Source organism: Lupinus angustifolius, chromosome LG06 (assembly GCF_001865875.1).
Source record: "Lupinus angustifolius cultivar Tanjil chromosome LG06, LupAngTanjil_v1.0, whole genome shotgun sequence".
NCBI lineage: Eukaryota > Viridiplantae > Streptophyta > Magnoliopsida > Fabales > Fabaceae > Lupinus > Lupinus angustifolius.
Genome location: NC_032014.1, coordinates 10,297,143 through 10,314,645, shown reverse-complemented (window position 1 = coordinate 10,314,645; position 17,503 = coordinate 10,297,143). Strand labels below are relative to the sequence as shown.

Here is a 17,503-nt window from a genome sequence, read left to right as displayed (position 1 = left end):
TTTTAAAATGAAAACTTCTTGAGAAAAGTGAAACAAGACACATGTAAAACAATCAATGAGTTTAAGTCTTGATATGATGAAATATTTTATTCTCTATAGTTTTTCAGTTTTTTTTTGTATAACAAATAATATACACTCATCAGACTAATCCCTTTTAGGATACATAGTTGTCACTCTCAATAAGTGTCACAGACTCATACCTCTAAATTGAACCTTTATATGAGGATCCAGCCACGAACGTATGTGAACAACAATAATAACTTTAACAAGTGGGATACAATTTGTCAAAAAAGTTTCCGAGCAATAAATATTTGTACAATAACTCTTGCTTTACTTTGGGGAAAAGAAATGAGAGTTTCACAATTTTTCCTTTGCCAAGCTTTGATGTAAAAAAGGAAACAGTTTCAAATCTAGAAAGCCAAAAGGCTGAACAAAATTGTTCAACATCCACATCAATGGCTTACACCTAACAAGTTTATAACCATCACTAGCAAGCAATTCTAGTTTCTTCTAAATGTACATATGTTATAAAGAAATTATAGTTTCTCCTGAACTTACATGTATGAAAAGCAGACACAACAGAACTCAATCTAATGTTACCCTGGACATCAATCCTATGATATATCTGCATGTTATATACTGTCAATCCATCCTTCCTTATCACTCTCACTCGACTGTTCCTTTCTGTCCATTGCCACCCTTGGGACAGCTAGCATAGTGCCACCAGATGATGAAACACCGGAATCTTCGAACTTGTCCTTTGTTGTCAAGCTTAGTTTTGTCAGCGATTGTGCCATACAGAAAGTTCCAAATTCAATATTCAGTAGGGATGGAGACGAATTCCTAGCTTGCTCAGTTAAATTAACCGACTCTTCGCCTTGTGGAGTGCTGATCTTGTGAATTCTTCTAAGAAGGGGGAATTCTTTCTCAGGTGGCTCGATATTGGCCTCCTTAGTAAAGTGAACAGACTCTTGGGGTTCTGAAGAGCTGGTCTTGCGAATGGTTGGAAGAAGAGGGAATTCTTCATTTACAAGCTCAAATGGTGATCTTGGCTTACCTTCTGTTTCTGTCTCAGAATGAACCTCCACTTGTTGCTTTTTCCGAGGTGATTTTGGCAATACATTATGATTCGCGGGGGGAGATTTCCTTGGTCTAATCGTAACCTTTGAATGCGTATCGCGGTAGGAATTATGACTCATGTCTGGTATGTAGGTACCAGTTCCTCTTGATAACACATTTGGATAATAGGGTGTCTGTCCTGGGACATATACATTTGTACTCATTGGATAAAACATATTCCAATTTTGCTGTGTCGACGACAGTGCCTTCACATCAACCTGAGAAGGAGAGGATGGAGAACTACTGGTATGTGCAGTGAGTGGCATGGCATAAACATGATATGCCTGAACATTTTGTAGGTCACCAAAGTAACTGTCACAATCACCATTGAGGTCAGACTCTAGAGATTTTCCAATACCAAATGCAGGAACCGGAACTGCAACATCTGGCCTTTCTCCCTTCCCATTCCTATCCAAAGTGGACTTGAAAAACACCTCAATTGCAGCACCCATTCTTTCTCCCGGAAGTTCAAAGATATCCTTAAGCTTTCGCGCACCATAGCCAAGCGCAAGTTTTATTCGACGCAAACTGCCTATGTTGACACTGCGTCCTAGATTGTTGTCACTCCTTAGCGGATCCATGATGTTCAAGTACTTCGGGGGAAAACCACGGGTCGTAGTCTTAGAAGCAATATCCCTATAACTGCTCAGAAATTCTTTACTGAGCAACAACTCATCACAATCACATTCAGCCCTCTCAACAATCTCTGGAAGACTAGACAAGGGTTTAGGACCATCAACACTAACATAATTAGTCTCCCACTCAAATTTACTGTAATAATCCAAAAACAAATACAGCACCTCTAGAGGACCAAACAAAGACTTATGAAATCGATTAATAATATACAATACCAAAATTTCAACTGCATATGTTGATAAGAGTCCATTATGCGATCCGAGCATTCGACCCTCATAATAAAGCCAAGCTTTAATCAAGATAATACTACGTTTCAATAGATGATCTCTCCCTACCATTTCATCAACCTGCTCGAAAAATCGCAGAGCATAGAGCCCAGACATTTGATTAAAAGAGATATCAACAGCTATATTCTTAACAGTACATTTCACAATCTGAACCTGTGCATGTATATGTTTTATATCTTTAACTTTTTCAGATTGAAGTATATTGCACACTGATTGTGCCAAATCCTGATCTGAATTCTCATGACTAAGAACTGTAAAATCAATGTCTCCATCAGGGAGATAGGTTTTTAAAGGGACTGACCCAAATGGAAGAACCTCTGCTCCAATATAACTTCTGATCAGCCATTGAACATAATCAATAATCTCTTTTCGAATCGATTCGGAAACTACATTTGGTTGAATTACATTCAATATTTCTTGTACCCTTTCTTCAGCAGTTTCCCAAAGTTCAGCATCAATTGATAAAGGTTTTGAGGGAAAGGGTGACAAATTTTCCTTTGTATCATCCATAACTGCAAATTCAGAACTATTAAGGTCCATAACTGAAACAAGAAACGCAAGAATGTTGTTAGTTTTTGTTTTTATTTTTATTTTTATTTTCTTTGTCTGAATTCGAAAAGGAGAAAAAGAAGAAAGAAAAAGAAGAAGCAAAATTTGAAAGACGTTACCGGTGATGACGAAGGGGTGAGGTGGCAGTGTGAAGGAAGAGGGTTTTTGACTTTTGTTAAGAGAGTGAAGGGTGAAGTGTTATTTATATTATATTCAATGTGGGGTTCAATTCATACACAAGTCTAGGCCCATATTAGGTTGCTGCTAGCGTAGCCTTTACGCACTTCTTTATATATATCTATTATTATGAGTGTAATAAAAAATGGATCATGAAAATGTAATGACAATATAAAATATTCTTTCACTATTAATATGTATATTTTTCTATCTATTTATTATATTTGTGTTCACATTAATATGATCTTATAAATGGTGTCATCAAACACGTGATGGTGTCATTCAATCATATATGTATATATATAATTTTTTAAATTATTCAATGAGCGTAATATATATATATTTATATTTTATCAATGTAAATATTTATTTAATAACTATAAAATAATTTATTTATATTATTTTAATTGAAGAGTCAATAAATATGAAAGATAAATTATGCAATAATAATTCATTTGTGTTAATGTTTATGTATTTTTTTCTCTTATTCAATTCATGTATAAATTAATAAATAAATTTTAGTTCATTTCAATCGAATGGATTGGATGAAATTCATTTATTATTTTTCTGAAGTGGACAATTTTGAAGAAAAAGAATCAATATTGCAATAAAGGATTTCTTTAAAAAACTTTTAAAATGTCATTTTTTAAATAGGAACTTTTTAATTATTTTGTAAAACCAGTTTTCTAAATAATTGGTTTTTTTGAACTTTTTTAAAAATGATTTTTTTAACTTTTTAAAAATTCACTTTTTCTACACCATTTTACCAGCATGTGACATTATACTATTAGAGAATATAATTCAATCAAAATGAGAATTTAATAAAAAGAATTTGAGAATGAGGAGATTGTCCAAGAAAAAAGTTAATTTAATAAAAATCAAATTGAAAGTGAGAATGATAATCACATATAAGAAAGTCATAATTGAGAGTAAATAAAATTAAATGGCAACTTTTGTGAATATTTGTTTTTAGATGTATTATTACATATATAACAAAATGAGTTATCCATAGATATAAGTTGGATATAGTTAACGTATTTGAATTTATTTATTGTTAAAATTATTCATTAAATTATACTCATTTAATTTTATTAACTTTAGTAAATAAAATTAGTTTTCTTAAATTGGATGAATTATAGATTATAGATAATTTTACTACACCTATTATAATATGTTGAAAATTTGTGTATCAGTGTGAATGGTTTATTATTGTGTAATAATTAATGATAGTATGGTTTTATGAATGGTTCCTCAGATGCTTACGCCCTATAAAACCTAACATAGGGTTTAGATTATTTTCATGTTTGAGTGATCTTTTACTATTTAATATCATTATGAATAATGACATTGAAAAGCATATCAAGTTTAATAAGTCATCTATTTAATTATATTATATTTTTATATTATAATATATTGATAGTTATTACAACAATAATGTGTTTATCCGGTTCAACCAGTAAATCAGTCACTATATTAATATAGTATTATAATCATATTAGATATATACTTAAATCAACATACTAAAAAATACCAATCAAAATTAGTCAAAACAAAATTTATGAATGAAAAAAGTAAAATTTTCAAAATGACATAATAAGGATTTAAACTTGAACTCAATCCTTATTTGTACCACATGAAATCATTTCAATAATTTAGTTATGTATTGCAAATATTATATTATTATTATATATAATTTAATAAATTATGTATTTTAATTAGTAATCTACTGATTAAACTATTGTATTACTACAAGTATTCTGATCATTATGATAACTAGTACAATATTAATAATACTATATATATATATATATAAAAGATAATTGTTAATATTAGATGAGATATTGATATGTTCAAATGTGTTATTGCATAATATACTTTAAAACCTACTAGGAGGGCATACCCAATTACATGATGGAGACAGATATTTATGTGTCACTAAGATCAGATGTTTGAATTACATGATGGGCTCCTCTTGAAAAACATAGGTACTTGTGTAAAAAAGGTGGTATACCCAATTGAGTTGTAGCCTTGTATTTTCTCCCAAATATAGTTACTTTCTCTCAAATATAGGTACCCTTTCAATCTTTCTGTTTTTTATAAATGTCTGATGTGTATAGTTGTCAACATTAAGTCACTGGTCTATGCAATGAAAATCTAGATATGCCCATTTCTTTATATTTGTTAAAATAGTATGAGTAATGTTTGAAATCATTTTGATGAAACAAGAAAGATGAAAAATAATATTGTCCATTGAATATTTAATAGATGGTAAAATAAAATTACATTGAACCGCTTACATAAAAGATAGAAAAATTAACTATCCTAACCAAACTAATTAACCAACTAACAAAAATTTATCTATTTTAACATTCCCCGCAAGCTGGAATGTATTAAGCATTCCAAGCTTGAAATAATTGTGTTGAACACAATGATATATTATAATATCTCATATTGTTGGTGAGTGAATCTTCATCTCTCTGTCTTGAACTCTGAATGTGAAGCAACACTGACGCTTGACCACCATAGGCAGAAGCAACTGCATCCAAAACATAACAATATATTTTGACAGAAGCTTAACCAACCAAACTAATCATAATGGATGAAAGAGAGAAAATAAAATGGACCTTAGTCTTGATCCCAATATGCTGCTTCAAAGAAGAAAAAGTACACATTTTAAACATGTTGTGTGTTTAATGAGAGAGGGTAAAGAAAATAGAGTACTATAAACAAGAAATAATTGGGGGTAGTTGATGAAGAATAATAAGAAAAAGATGTGAAACGTCCGAGAATCTCAAGAACTCTCAAAGATCTCAAATGGGAACTTGCATATTGTTTGATAATATGCATATACCAATATTACCGGTAAACATAATTGAATGAAATTTTTCTCACTTTTCTTTGCTTCTGAGTGTTGTTACTTGTTCCAGAATTGAAAACAAGAAGATAGTAGAAACTTTTGAGAAGAAGATATGCACTGATCTCTTATTACTTTGTAAGAAATGAAATGAACATGCCTCTTTGATTAGTAAACAACACAAATGTCCATACAAAGTTGTTGGCATGAATTTTCTTGGGAATCTTGAAATGGAAGAACGCTTAATGGCACAATCATCAGGTGCCTCAACCAGGGACTCTAGATGATCAAAGAAAATGGTGATGAGACTGTTGTAACTCTGGTAGACACTCTCCATTCTTGCTCCTTATAGTAAGCTCAGATGAAAGTTCTTCATAGAAGCATAAACACAGAAGCTAACAAAAGATTGATAATTAATTACGCTTTGATACCATGTTAAAATGTGGTAAGAGTCATAGAAAAAAAAGCTTCTTGATGAATCAAGAAATGTATAAAAGAAAGCTTAAAGAAACATAAAGAAAGAAGAATGAGAAACAAAGATTGATAATATTCTCATTGAATGATTGATAAAATAGTTAAACTTTTGTTAGTTGGTTAGTTAGTTTGGTTATGATAGTTAGTTTTTCTATCCTTTATATAAGCGATTCAATGTAATTTTGTTTTACCATCTATTCAATATTCAATGAACAACATTATCTTTTTTCATCTTTCTTGTTTCATCAAAAAGATTTCAAGCATGACTCCTACCATTTTAACATGGTATCAGAGCATAATTATCTTTTGATAATTTCCGCTTATGGTTCCATAAAGGATTTCATGGAAAACTTCAACAATCAAGAACATGTTGGTGCTTTCTTTTTCATCTCAATGACCTTCATTAGTGTTATCTTGTTTCCAATAGGTTACAATGTTGCATGTGGCAAGATTATCTTGATTTCTTTGATTGCTCCAACGTTGTTCTTCAGCATCCAATGTTTTTTTCCACATATGACCCTAAATTCTTCATTATCACCTTCTTCATCGACCTTCAAAATTCAGATCAAAGGATATTGTTTTTGGTCAAGAATTCTTTTCAAGTACAGAAGCTAGCTTTTTGATATCTTCAAATTCTTCAAAATGGAGTATCATGACCAATTTATCCTATATAAGATTATATCATTTTCTTATTCTTCATCATTTACCCATCTTTCTTATTTATCATATAAGCATATCATTAGGATCAAGATTCTGATTCGTTCTTTTTCATCATCAATGGTTAGTTCGCTTCTGTCCATGATGGTTAAGCTCAGATATAACTTCTGTCATGGATGATTAAGCATTGGATGGGTAGCTTCTATCCGTAGTGTTTAAGCAAATATATAGCTTCTGATATAGATGGTTAAGTGTTTGATGATATAGCTTCTGCTATTGTGGTTAAGCGTTGTTATTACTTCAAATCAATTCCTAGCTGAAGAGTGAAAATTTTCACTCACCAGCTGAAAGGGATATTAAAGATATATGATAAGTTATTTTAGAAAATGATAGTTGGTTAGAAAGTTAAAAATTAGCAAGTTAGGTTTATGTTAGTTACTTGCTTTATAAGCTTTCTTTTATTCTTTTCTCTTGTATAAATAAGCCATATTGACTCACTTCTTATTCAATCAATTCAATTAATTCAATTTTGTAATGAGAATTCAATCATTCAATGAGAATATTATCAATATTTGTTTCTCATTCTCTTTTTTTAAGCTTTCTTTTGTACACTTCTTGATTTATCAAGAAGCTTTCTTTTCTAAGACTCTTACCCCATTTTAGCATAATTGGAGAGATACTTTCCTATGTTAAAAAAAGAATACTTTCTTAGCTTCATGAGATAGCGTACCAAGAATAAACTCAAGTTGATTGCTGACATATTAATCACGGTTCTTGCCATAGAGAGTAAAAACTATGTTCTTTGACAGATTTTGATGCCTCCAAATTTATGGAACAACAAAATCTACTAAAAGCCCATTTATGTGAAGCTAAAAACAGCTACATCCAGTACAGCAAAGTTCTGACAATGTTCACAGAACATTCAAAAAAGAAAATAATAATACTATAAAATCTATGGAACTAACATTTCAGATAACCGAATGCAGAATTCCATGATGTCATTACCTTACTCAATTGAACCTTTGATTTACATGGATGATTTAGTAATTACCATTATTTATGTCACAGTTTGAAATATAAGAAGTTTGCAACATTGCCATCATTTCCAGACCCTGCAGCAGCACCAGTCTCAAAATTTAGTCACTAATTCAACTAAAATTCAGAGATGCATGCAAATTGCAACACATAAATTTAGTCACTCATAAAAATGATTAAACTAACCTCATTTAGGGTCATCAGAGACTTTGTAAGAGTCAGCATTGACTTCAGTGAGCCACAATCCAGGGAAAAGTGTCTGCAAAAAAATTAAGCCAAGCCAGAAACATATAGTTTGAACTTTGAAGTTAAAATAAAAAAGAAATCATTTTTTTTACAAAGTCAACAAAAATGTCATGAACACAACACACTTTTCTCAATGTTACTAAGTAAATTTATATAGGAGGAGTCCACTCTCTATTTAGCAAGTCGTGCCTCAAGTTCACTAATAGTAGCGAGTGGAATAGCATTAAAAAGAGCACTTAGTAGCATCGCTGAAAAGAAGCACAAAGTTTAAAGCAAAAATAAAATTTAAAAGAATCGCAAGGAAAATTACCTTCACCTTCCAGAATCTTTAGGGATTACACCTAATAGGCTAATACTTCTCTTTTAAAAAATAGCATTTTAAATCCCAATAATTAGTATTTTTTTTATTGAGAATTGCCGTATCTAAAAGACTACTTATATAATGTATTAAAGTATAAAGAATAATGTATATTATTGAATATCAACAGTTAAGTGAAACCATCATAAAAGTAAGAGTTCCCATCATGCAATATTAATGGAGTGAAAGTCATTGTAAATATCAATCTTAAAAGGAGCGATAATATTAAAATTCTCAGATTTAATAACATAGTGGTACTTAAGTAATAAACTCTCCCCCTAATTGACTAGTCTTTTGGATTCTCCTCCTTAACTTATAACCATGTCTTTGGCATTTCCTTTCCTAAGCTTATCATCAATCATGTGCAAGTCACATAGAACTACAAAATGAACATAAACAAAAGAAGACATTGGATTTGATTTGATGATGTTATGAACTTACATCCAATTGCCTCTGCACAACTTTGGGCCTCTTCTTGGGCCTTCTGGGAGGTTTGGTCCCAACCAAAGCCCAGTAATCTTGTTCAATCTCCTCCTTTGTTATTGAAACACAAAACTCCCTTCTTCCATTGATCACCATCTTCTGATTCTTTTCCACCCTCTCTACATTCTTCTTATTCTTCTTCTCCTTTGACACCACGGCTTCAATTACATTCACCGGAAAATTAAGATTCCTCTGTTCTTCACGGTTCGATGCCTTACACGCAGCTCTTCTGGTCCTCAAATTCCACGGCATGGGATTCACGGCGGCGGAGTCATCGGCGGTGACGCTTTCATCAAAGATGGAAACTTTGAGATTGTTAGCGGCAACCCGGAGATCGATCATGAGTTTCTCGCGAACGGCATTGATGTTGTTAAGGTTGTCGTCGATGTCGTTGGATAATAAAGGTTTACGCTTTTTCGAATTGTTAAATGGATTTTCGGTTTGGTTCTTCGAACGGTGATGCAGCGATGAAGGTTGATGAGTTGAGATATTGATGCAGTTGAGAACTCTTTGATTGCCCCATTTCAAACGTGGCATGGAGAAATTGTGAAGTGGGTTCGATCTTTTTGACAACATAGCCATGATGATGATGATGAGTTTATGTTATTCCTCGTACACTGGGAGACACTGAGCTCTGATGATTTTATTTGTTGTTTTTTTAATAAGGTGTGATTTTGTCTTGCTGAAAATAATATTGTTGTATATCTGTGTGTGAGGGACTTATTGGTGAATTTAAATTTGCAAGGGTATTGAAAAATATTGAGGAAAAGATTCTACTACTGTATCTTCTTATTCACTTTTTTTATGGAAGAAAGATTTATAAGAGAATATATCACGTTCTAAATAAAAAACACAGGGAGGATAAAAGACATAGTGATCGGTGTTCCCTTTCTGTCTAGAAAATGGTGGGCAACAAGGTGCAGAACAAAAGTGGTCTTACCGATCGGTTGGAGACTTTTGAGTTAGGTTATTTGATAGCTTAAGTTTTCTTCAAACAATTTGGTCCAGACTTTTCTTTTTGTAGCAGCAAGGCTTATATATATTTCTTCTAACAAATATCATTCTTGATAATTAAATTCTCAATCTTAAAAATCAAATAAGATTTTATATTACAAGACCAACGTCGCATTGAATTTGGTCCCAACTTATTTTCACTTTACCTAATTGGAACATCAGCAAACACCTTTGCATTATATATGATGACAGACAAAAATACTTGAACCACCACAAACAGATAAATAATTAGTTTCTTTAAATTTTTTAAAAGGAGGTAAATTTATCAAAATTAAAAATTGAGATTCTATATACTTATATAGTTAGATTGTTCTTATTATATTAGTATCAAAATTATTTGAAATTTTAAAATGTTTTATTTTCATTACATCAATTAGAATTTATGTCGTACTTCTTTTATTTGAAAAGTATTATCTTTCTGACTTTTTTGAAGCACAATCCACCAAATTCTGATATTTAATTTTTGAAGATATTATTCTTAAATGCTATCAATGTTAATCCACCCAGTCTCTTCAAGAACAGGGTATAACACAAGTATTAAAGAAACATCTTTCTACATGTCACATGTGCAATAATACATGAATAATTAACAATATGTGATTATTGCATTAGAAAACAGTATATTTATTTTAAAAACTTCAAAATAAAAAACAATCATCTTTTCCTTATAAAAGAATTCTCTAAATAACTTTAACTTCAGCTAAAATTAATTTTCAATAACATCATATTGTTTATATCCCAAGTTCAAAATGAATACAACAAGAATTTAAAGCAATTTCTCAAATAAATAGGAAATCAAAAATATACTTTTAATGGTTCAAACTTTCAAGTTTGTTACTCAATTGTTTGATCAATAATGTATATGGATATAATGTTGTTTTTTGTATTAAAGAGTGTAATTCATTGCTTTGTGTAATAGTTAGTTTAGTTAGTTGACAACTTACTACAAATAGAAAGTCATAACAAACTAAGTTGTTATGAACTACTATAAATAGAATGATGTAAATTTGATGTGTAGTTAATATGAAACACTCTTCTTTCTAATTTTTTTTCTTCCCTTTCTAAGAACACGTTTTCATCTTCAATTAACTTCTTCTTCTTCTTTTCTGATTCACGCTTGGCTAGAAGCAAGTATAGAAACCAAACTGAATTGGTTTCTAAAAACTCCAACAGTGGTATCAAGAGCTATAGGATCGGGATTTGTGGTAGTGCTAAGATTGGGTGCAAGAGGCTTCAAGAAGTGAAGCTCACGGATCGAGAATCAAAGCTGCAAAACAGAAGGGAAAATCAGAGGTATAGAAGAATGGCAAATTCGAATGGTTTTGCAATGAATCTTCCAATCCTAGATGGGAAGAATTATGAACATTGGAGCATTCAAATGAAGGCCATCTTCGGATTTCAAGAGTGTCTTGATGTGGTGAAAGGTGGAATGCCAATTGTAGATGAAAATTCAGTGGAGTATAGGGAAGCAAACAAGAGAGATTGCAAGGCAATCTTCTTGATTCACCGATGTGTGGATAGGGCTAACTTTGAAAAGATTTCTGCAGCATCTAGTTCAAAGGAAGCATGGGAGATATTGGAGAAGAACTATTCTGGTCGAAAGAAGATCAAGAAGGTGATATTGCTGACACTCAAAAGACAATATGAGTTGATGCAAATGGATGAGCAAGAATCCATAGCTGAGTACCTCAACAGATTAAGGAGCCTGATAAACCAAATGAAGGGGTGTGGAGAAACACAAATTGAACAACATGTAGTGGAGAAGATCCTCAGAACTCTCCATCCAAGGTTTGATCATGTGGTGGCAGTAATAGAAGAAGCAAATGATCTTGACAATCTATCAGTTGATGAATTGCAAGGATCCTTGGAGGTGCATGAGCAGAGATTTATGGAGAGGCAGAATTATAGACAATCAGATCATGCCTTGAGTGCTCAGTTCAAGAAGAATGGTGGCCCTGGACAGACTGATAAATTCAGAAGAGACAAGGCAAGATGGCAAGGTGGTAGGAGAATTGAGACTGACTATGTCAAGCCTGGATCGAATTCACAACAGAAGAATCAGAGCAACAATTGTGAAGTCAGTAGAGCCAAGAAATGGAACAATCAGTTGTGTAGAATGAACAAGAAAGACAAAAGCAAGATTCAGTGCTTCAACTGTAGAAATTGGGGACATTATGCTTCAGAATGCAAAGAGAAAAGGGTCACTCAAACCAAAGAAGAAGAAGCAAGACTAGCAAAAGATGAGGAATCAGAAGAGGAGGGGTTACTGATGGCTAGGAGAATTGACTCTTTTCAAGAAGCAAATAAATCTAATGATGCCCTGCTAATGGTGACAAATCAGAGTTCAAGAAGTTGGTATCTTGATTCAGGTTGCTCCAACCACATGACAGGGAACAAGGATCGGTTTGTGACATTAGACAAATCAGTGGAAACCAGAATAAAGTTTGCTGATGATAGCATAATCAAAGCATAAGGAATTGGCAAAGTGATGATCAAGAAGAATGATGGCTCAACCTCATACATATCAAGTGTCATATATGTGCCAAGAATGAAGAGCAACCTTTTAAGTCTTGGACAATTGCTTGAGAAATGATACAAGATGAGGTTAGAAGAGAAGATGCTCAAAGTATTCAACAAGAAGGGAGTGTTAGTCTTGAAGGCCCCTCTAGCACAAAACAGGACCTTCAAGATTGGTATTCAGCTTGGAAATTAGAAATGCTTAGAGTCAGTTATGAGAAATGGATTTGGCATCAAAGATTTGGGCATCTCAACTTCAAGAGCCTTAAACACTTAAGTCATAATGAAGTTGTGCATGGGTTACCAAATCTCAAAGCTTCAAATGATGTGTGTGATGACTGCCTTGCAAGCAAGCAAACTAGAAATACATTCTGCTCACAAATTCCAACCAAGACCACTCAACCACTTGAAGTTGTATACACTGATGTGTGTGGTCCATTAGAAGAAAATTCTATTGGAGGAAACAAGTACTTTGTGACCTTCAAGGATGACTTCACAAGAAAACTATGGACTTATGCAATAGAGAAGAAATCTGATGTGTTTGGCAAATTCGGAAGTTTCAAAGCAGAAGCAGAAAAACAAAGTGGCAAGAACCTGAAGTTGATTAGAAGTGATGGTGGAGGGGAGTATGTTTCTCATGAGTTCAAAAATTTCTGTGAGAAAGAAGGCATAACTCATGAGATCACTGCATCATATACTCCTCAACACAATGGAGCAGTAGAAAGGGTAAATAGAACTGTGTTGAACATGGCAAGAAGCATGCTAAGAACCAAGGCACTTCCAAAGAAGTTTTGGGCAGAAGCAATATCAACAGCAACATATCTTCTAAACAGATGTCCTACAAAGAGGTTGGTGAACAAAACTCCTGAAGAAGCTTGGACTGGACACAAGCCTAATGTAAAACATCTCAAAGTGTTTGGATCCATATGCTTCAAACACATACCAGAAAACAGTAGAAGAAAGCTTGATGATAGAGGAGAAAGGCTGATTTTTGTAGGCTATCATTCTATAGGGGCCTACAAGGTATACAATCCAAACACCAACACAACCTCATACAACAGAGACTTAAAATTCATTGAAGGAGAAGCTTGGAATTGGAATGAAACAACTGAAACACCCAACAATTTAGTAAGAATGATGTTGGATAACACACAAACAGAATAAGAAACTCAGATAAGTAATGAGGATCAAGCTGTTTTGAATGAAAGACCACAGAGAACAAGACAATTGCCATCAAGACTCAGGGATTATGAACTTCTTGAGGACTCAGCAATCACTCAAGAAGGAGATTTTGTGCATATGGCCCTACTAGCTGAAATGGAGCCTATGTCTTTTGATCAAGCAATGAAATAGCAGTGCTGGATAGAAGCAATGAAGGAGGAGATCAACTCAATAGAAAAGAATGCTACATGAGAACTAACAGATTTGCCAAGAAACAAGAAAGCTATCTTAGTCAAATGGGTGTATAAGGTGAAGCTGAAACCTAATGGATCAATTTCTAAGCACAAGGCTAGACTTGTTGCTAAAGGGTTCCTACAGAAACAAGGCTTGAATTTTGAAGAAGTCTTTGCACCAGTGGCCAGACTAGAAACCATAAGACTTGTTATAGTAATAGCAAGCTCAAGAAATTTGTCAAATGGATGTGAAATCTATCTTCCTAAATGGTCCAATAGACAAGGAAGTCTACATAGTACAACCCCCTGGCTTTGTAATTCCAGATCAAGAACACAAAGTCTACAAATTGCACAAGGTTTTGTATGGATTGAAACAAGCACTCAGGGCTTGGAACAAAAGAATAGATGGGTTCTTACTGAAACTAGGATTCCAGAGATGCATTAATGAGCATGACATTTATACAAGAGAAGTCACTACAAAAGCCTCTACCATCACATGCCTTTATGTGGATGACTTGCCAATAACAGGCAACAACATTGAAGAGATTGAATGGTTTAAAGAAAAGCTGAAACATGAGTTTGAGATGACTGATTTGGGAAGCCTTTCATACTTCCTTGGGATTGAATTTCTTAGAACTGCAGCTGGTATCCTAATGCATCAAAGGAAGTATATTTCTGATATACTTGGTAGGTTCAAAATGCTAGAATGCAACTCAGCTTCAACTCCAATTGAAACTGGACACTCACTATGCAATTCTAGCACTGAGAACTCAGAAGATAATGCAGTAGACTCAACCTTCTTCAGGCAAATGATAGGATCTCTTCGATATGTGTGTAATACAAGACCTGATCTTGCCTATGCAGTGGGTCTAGTAAGCAGGTACATGGAAAATCCAAGACATACTCACCTAGTAGCAGTGAAAAGGATACTAAGGTATCTTAAAGGGAGTATGAATCTGGGCATTCTGTTCCCTGCATCAAGAGACACAGGACAGAGCAGTGGAAGGAGTATCATCCATGGCTACACTAATGCAGATTGGTGTGGTGATAAAGATGATAGGAAGAGCACAAGTGGTTACCTATTCAAGCTTGGTGAAGCATCAATAAGTTGGTGTTCAAAAAAGCAGAAAATAGTGGCCTTTTCTTCGTGCGAGGCAGAGTATGTTGCTGCCTGTTTTGGTGGTCAACAAGCAGTGTGGTTGAAGGCATTGCTCATTGAATTGGGAATGCAGAAGGATGATGAACCTATGTGGTTGTTTGTTGATAACAAATCAGCAATAAATCTAGCAAAGAATCCAGTGGCTCATGGTAGAAGCAAGCACATAGAGACCAAGTTTCACTTCTTGAGAGACCAAGTAGAGAAGAACACATTGAAGCTAGAATTCTGTCAATCCAAGGAACAATTGGCAGATTTGCTAACTAAGCCTTTAAAGAAGATAGACTTTGAGAGACAAAGAACACTCTTGGGTATAGTTAGTATAGAAAGCATGAATTAAGGAGGAGTGTTGATTTTTGTATTAAAGAGTGTAATTCATTGCTTTGTGTAATAGTTAGTTTAGTTAGTTGGCAACTTACTACAAATAGAAAGTCATAACAAACTAAGTTGTTATGAACTACTATAAATAGAATGATGTAAATTTGATGTGTAGTTAATATGAAACACTCTTCTTTCTAGTTTTTTCTTCTTCCCTTTCTAAGAACACGTTTTCATCTTCAATTAACTTCTTCTTCTTTTCTGATTCACGCTTGGCTAGAAGCAAGTATAGAAACCAAACTGAATTGGTTTCTAAAAACTCCAGCACATATTAGTCATAAATGATTTGGTATCACTTGAATTCTCGTCAAAACGTATTGTTGTTCCAATTGCAGAAAGACAAATACTCAATCACATTAATTCACATTCATTTGAATAACAATCCGTCCACGTAAAAGAACCAATATTTAAACAAATGAAATCAACCTCTACCGCCATAACAATTCTTTTGAGAAATCAAATTATTAATATGGCATATTGAAGAAACCAAGAGTCCTCAAGTTTGGAAAGAGTTTTTATTGTAAAATGTCGAATTAAAAAGTAATTTAGGTAATATAAAAACAAACTTATCAGATTCAGTTATGTCGTGATTTAGTCAACATAAAATATTTTTTATTTTTATTTTTCATGTTTAGAGTTATATTATATAACTCCATAAAATATTATAAAATCGGATGTTTGTCCAGTGCTTCACCTCAAAATATCATACAAGATGAGACGAGAAATACGTTTTTCAGATAGAGACATGACTTTATAAGTATTTTTATATTCTAATAATTTAAACTTTGTGACACAGAGGGAACATAGATTGTCTCAAAACTCAAACAATATCCTAAATCTTGGAACATTTTTGTTCGTACAAGGGAATGCAGACAACTGGATTTTGCAAGGTGCAAGCGTGCAACTAGATGTTGCAACGTGGAAGTGGCCGCTTCGCATGCGCTTTGATTTTTGGAAATTACCGACTCTAAGGCAAGGCAACGATTCCTCTAGTATCATTATATTATTATTTCCTTATCTGTTCAACACTCTCTTTATAATAATGCAACTTTATTTTCACAAGATATAGTAGACAAACTCAAGAGTAGTTATAAAGTACTGTGTGACGTAATGATTATGAAAGTTTCAAGTTTAAATTATTCAAGGGGACCAAAAGAATAAAAAGAATATATGGATTTTTTAATATTACCAATAGTAATGTCCTACTATATTACTCTGCTGCTTATAGAGGCTAGAGCAAGGGTTAGTTAAAAATGAATTGAATAATTGATTGTGGCATAAGGATCTTCTCATATCCTAATTTAACCCCCTGAATATATTCGTATTACAGAAAAATAAACGCACTGGATAGATAAATGATGATGGCCAATTTCAATCAATCATAAACTGAGTTTGAAGATGAAATTCCTAGGATACTTAAATATTTAATAGAATGCTGACTTGTAAGAAGAACACATAATCCTTCGAGATGTACTTTGGTGCGAGACAAGGGATGTTACTAGGAGCAATAGACAACAAATTGCTATTAACAATTTCTGCCAATAACTGATTTATATGGTTAAGTGCAAGGTAGTAGCTGTAGTAGTAAATCAAAAAGGAGGGCCTAACTCGTTTGCCCAGTGAAAATTATATTATTGCGTGGGACTCTCTAGGGACAGCATCGATAACTGATTTTACACCTTCCTTTAAATAGAAAGCCAAGATTATTTGTTCCCATGTGATTCCTTGCTGTCTATTGTCGCACCTTTGGGAAATTATACCAAAGGAAAAGAAGAATGGTAGCCACATTAGGTAGTTCCAAAGGTATGGATATTCTGCATCAAGAGCAATAGTTGATTGATTCTACCATCCATGGATTTGGTGATGCTTTTATGCTCCAACTATAGTTGTATTAACTGCAATATATATACCAGTAAAGCTGAATGACCAAACACAGCATAGGCTGGGGAACCAGATTTCATTCATTGCGTTTTCATTCTCTGCATGAAAAAATCTTGAACAAGAATACAAGAGAATCATTTTACTAGCCAGAGGGGTGTTCATTTGATTTCACATCCGATATTTGCTGATAGTATTTGTTGAAGCATCTATTACAATTCCATTCTCTAACTGTTCTCAGGACTTATGTTTAGTGGATCATTACGTATTAAAGATGAGATTCTCTCCCAG

The 17,503-nt window shown here is 33.3% G+C and overlaps 3 protein-coding genes across 4 annotated transcripts; 1 reads left to right on the top strand and 2 right to left on the bottom strand.

Annotated features, from left to right (window-relative positions):
- Nucleotides 255-2,769, bottom strand: LOC109349758 (protein HESO1-like). Its single transcript, XM_019590703.1, has 2 exons — nucleotides 2,711-2,769; nucleotides 255-2,584 (listed from the first exon to the last, which is right to left on the bottom strand). Exon 2 carries the CDS (start codon nucleotides 2,580-2,582, stop codon nucleotides 633-635), a length of 1,950 nt encoding a protein of 649 aa, XP_019446248.1. The 5' UTR covers nucleotides 2,583-2,584; nucleotides 2,711-2,769; the 3' UTR covers nucleotides 255-632.
- On the bottom strand, nucleotides 7,490-9,585 carry LOC109350902. Of its 2 annotated transcripts, none has more exons than XM_019592213.1 (3): nucleotides 8,834-9,585; nucleotides 7,975-8,047; nucleotides 7,490-7,865 (listed from the first exon to the last, which is right to left on the bottom strand). In XM_019592213.1, the coding sequence occupies exons 1-2, from the start codon at nucleotides 9,455-9,457 to the stop codon at nucleotides 7,976-7,978; spliced, it is 696 nt and encodes a 231-aa protein (XP_019447758.1). In that variant the 5' UTR covers nucleotides 9,458-9,585; the 3' UTR covers nucleotides 7,490-7,865; nucleotide 7,975. The 2 variants fall into 2 exon arrangements, with proteins under 2 accessions (XP_019447758.1, XP_019447759.1); XM_019592214.1 differs by having other exon boundaries at nucleotides 7,490-7,881; nucleotides 8,834-9,584.
- On the top strand, nucleotides 11,193-12,362 carry LOC109350438. Its single transcript, XM_019591675.1, has one exon. It carries the CDS (start codon nucleotides 11,193-11,195, stop codon nucleotides 12,360-12,362), a length of 1,170 nt encoding a protein of 389 aa, XP_019447220.1.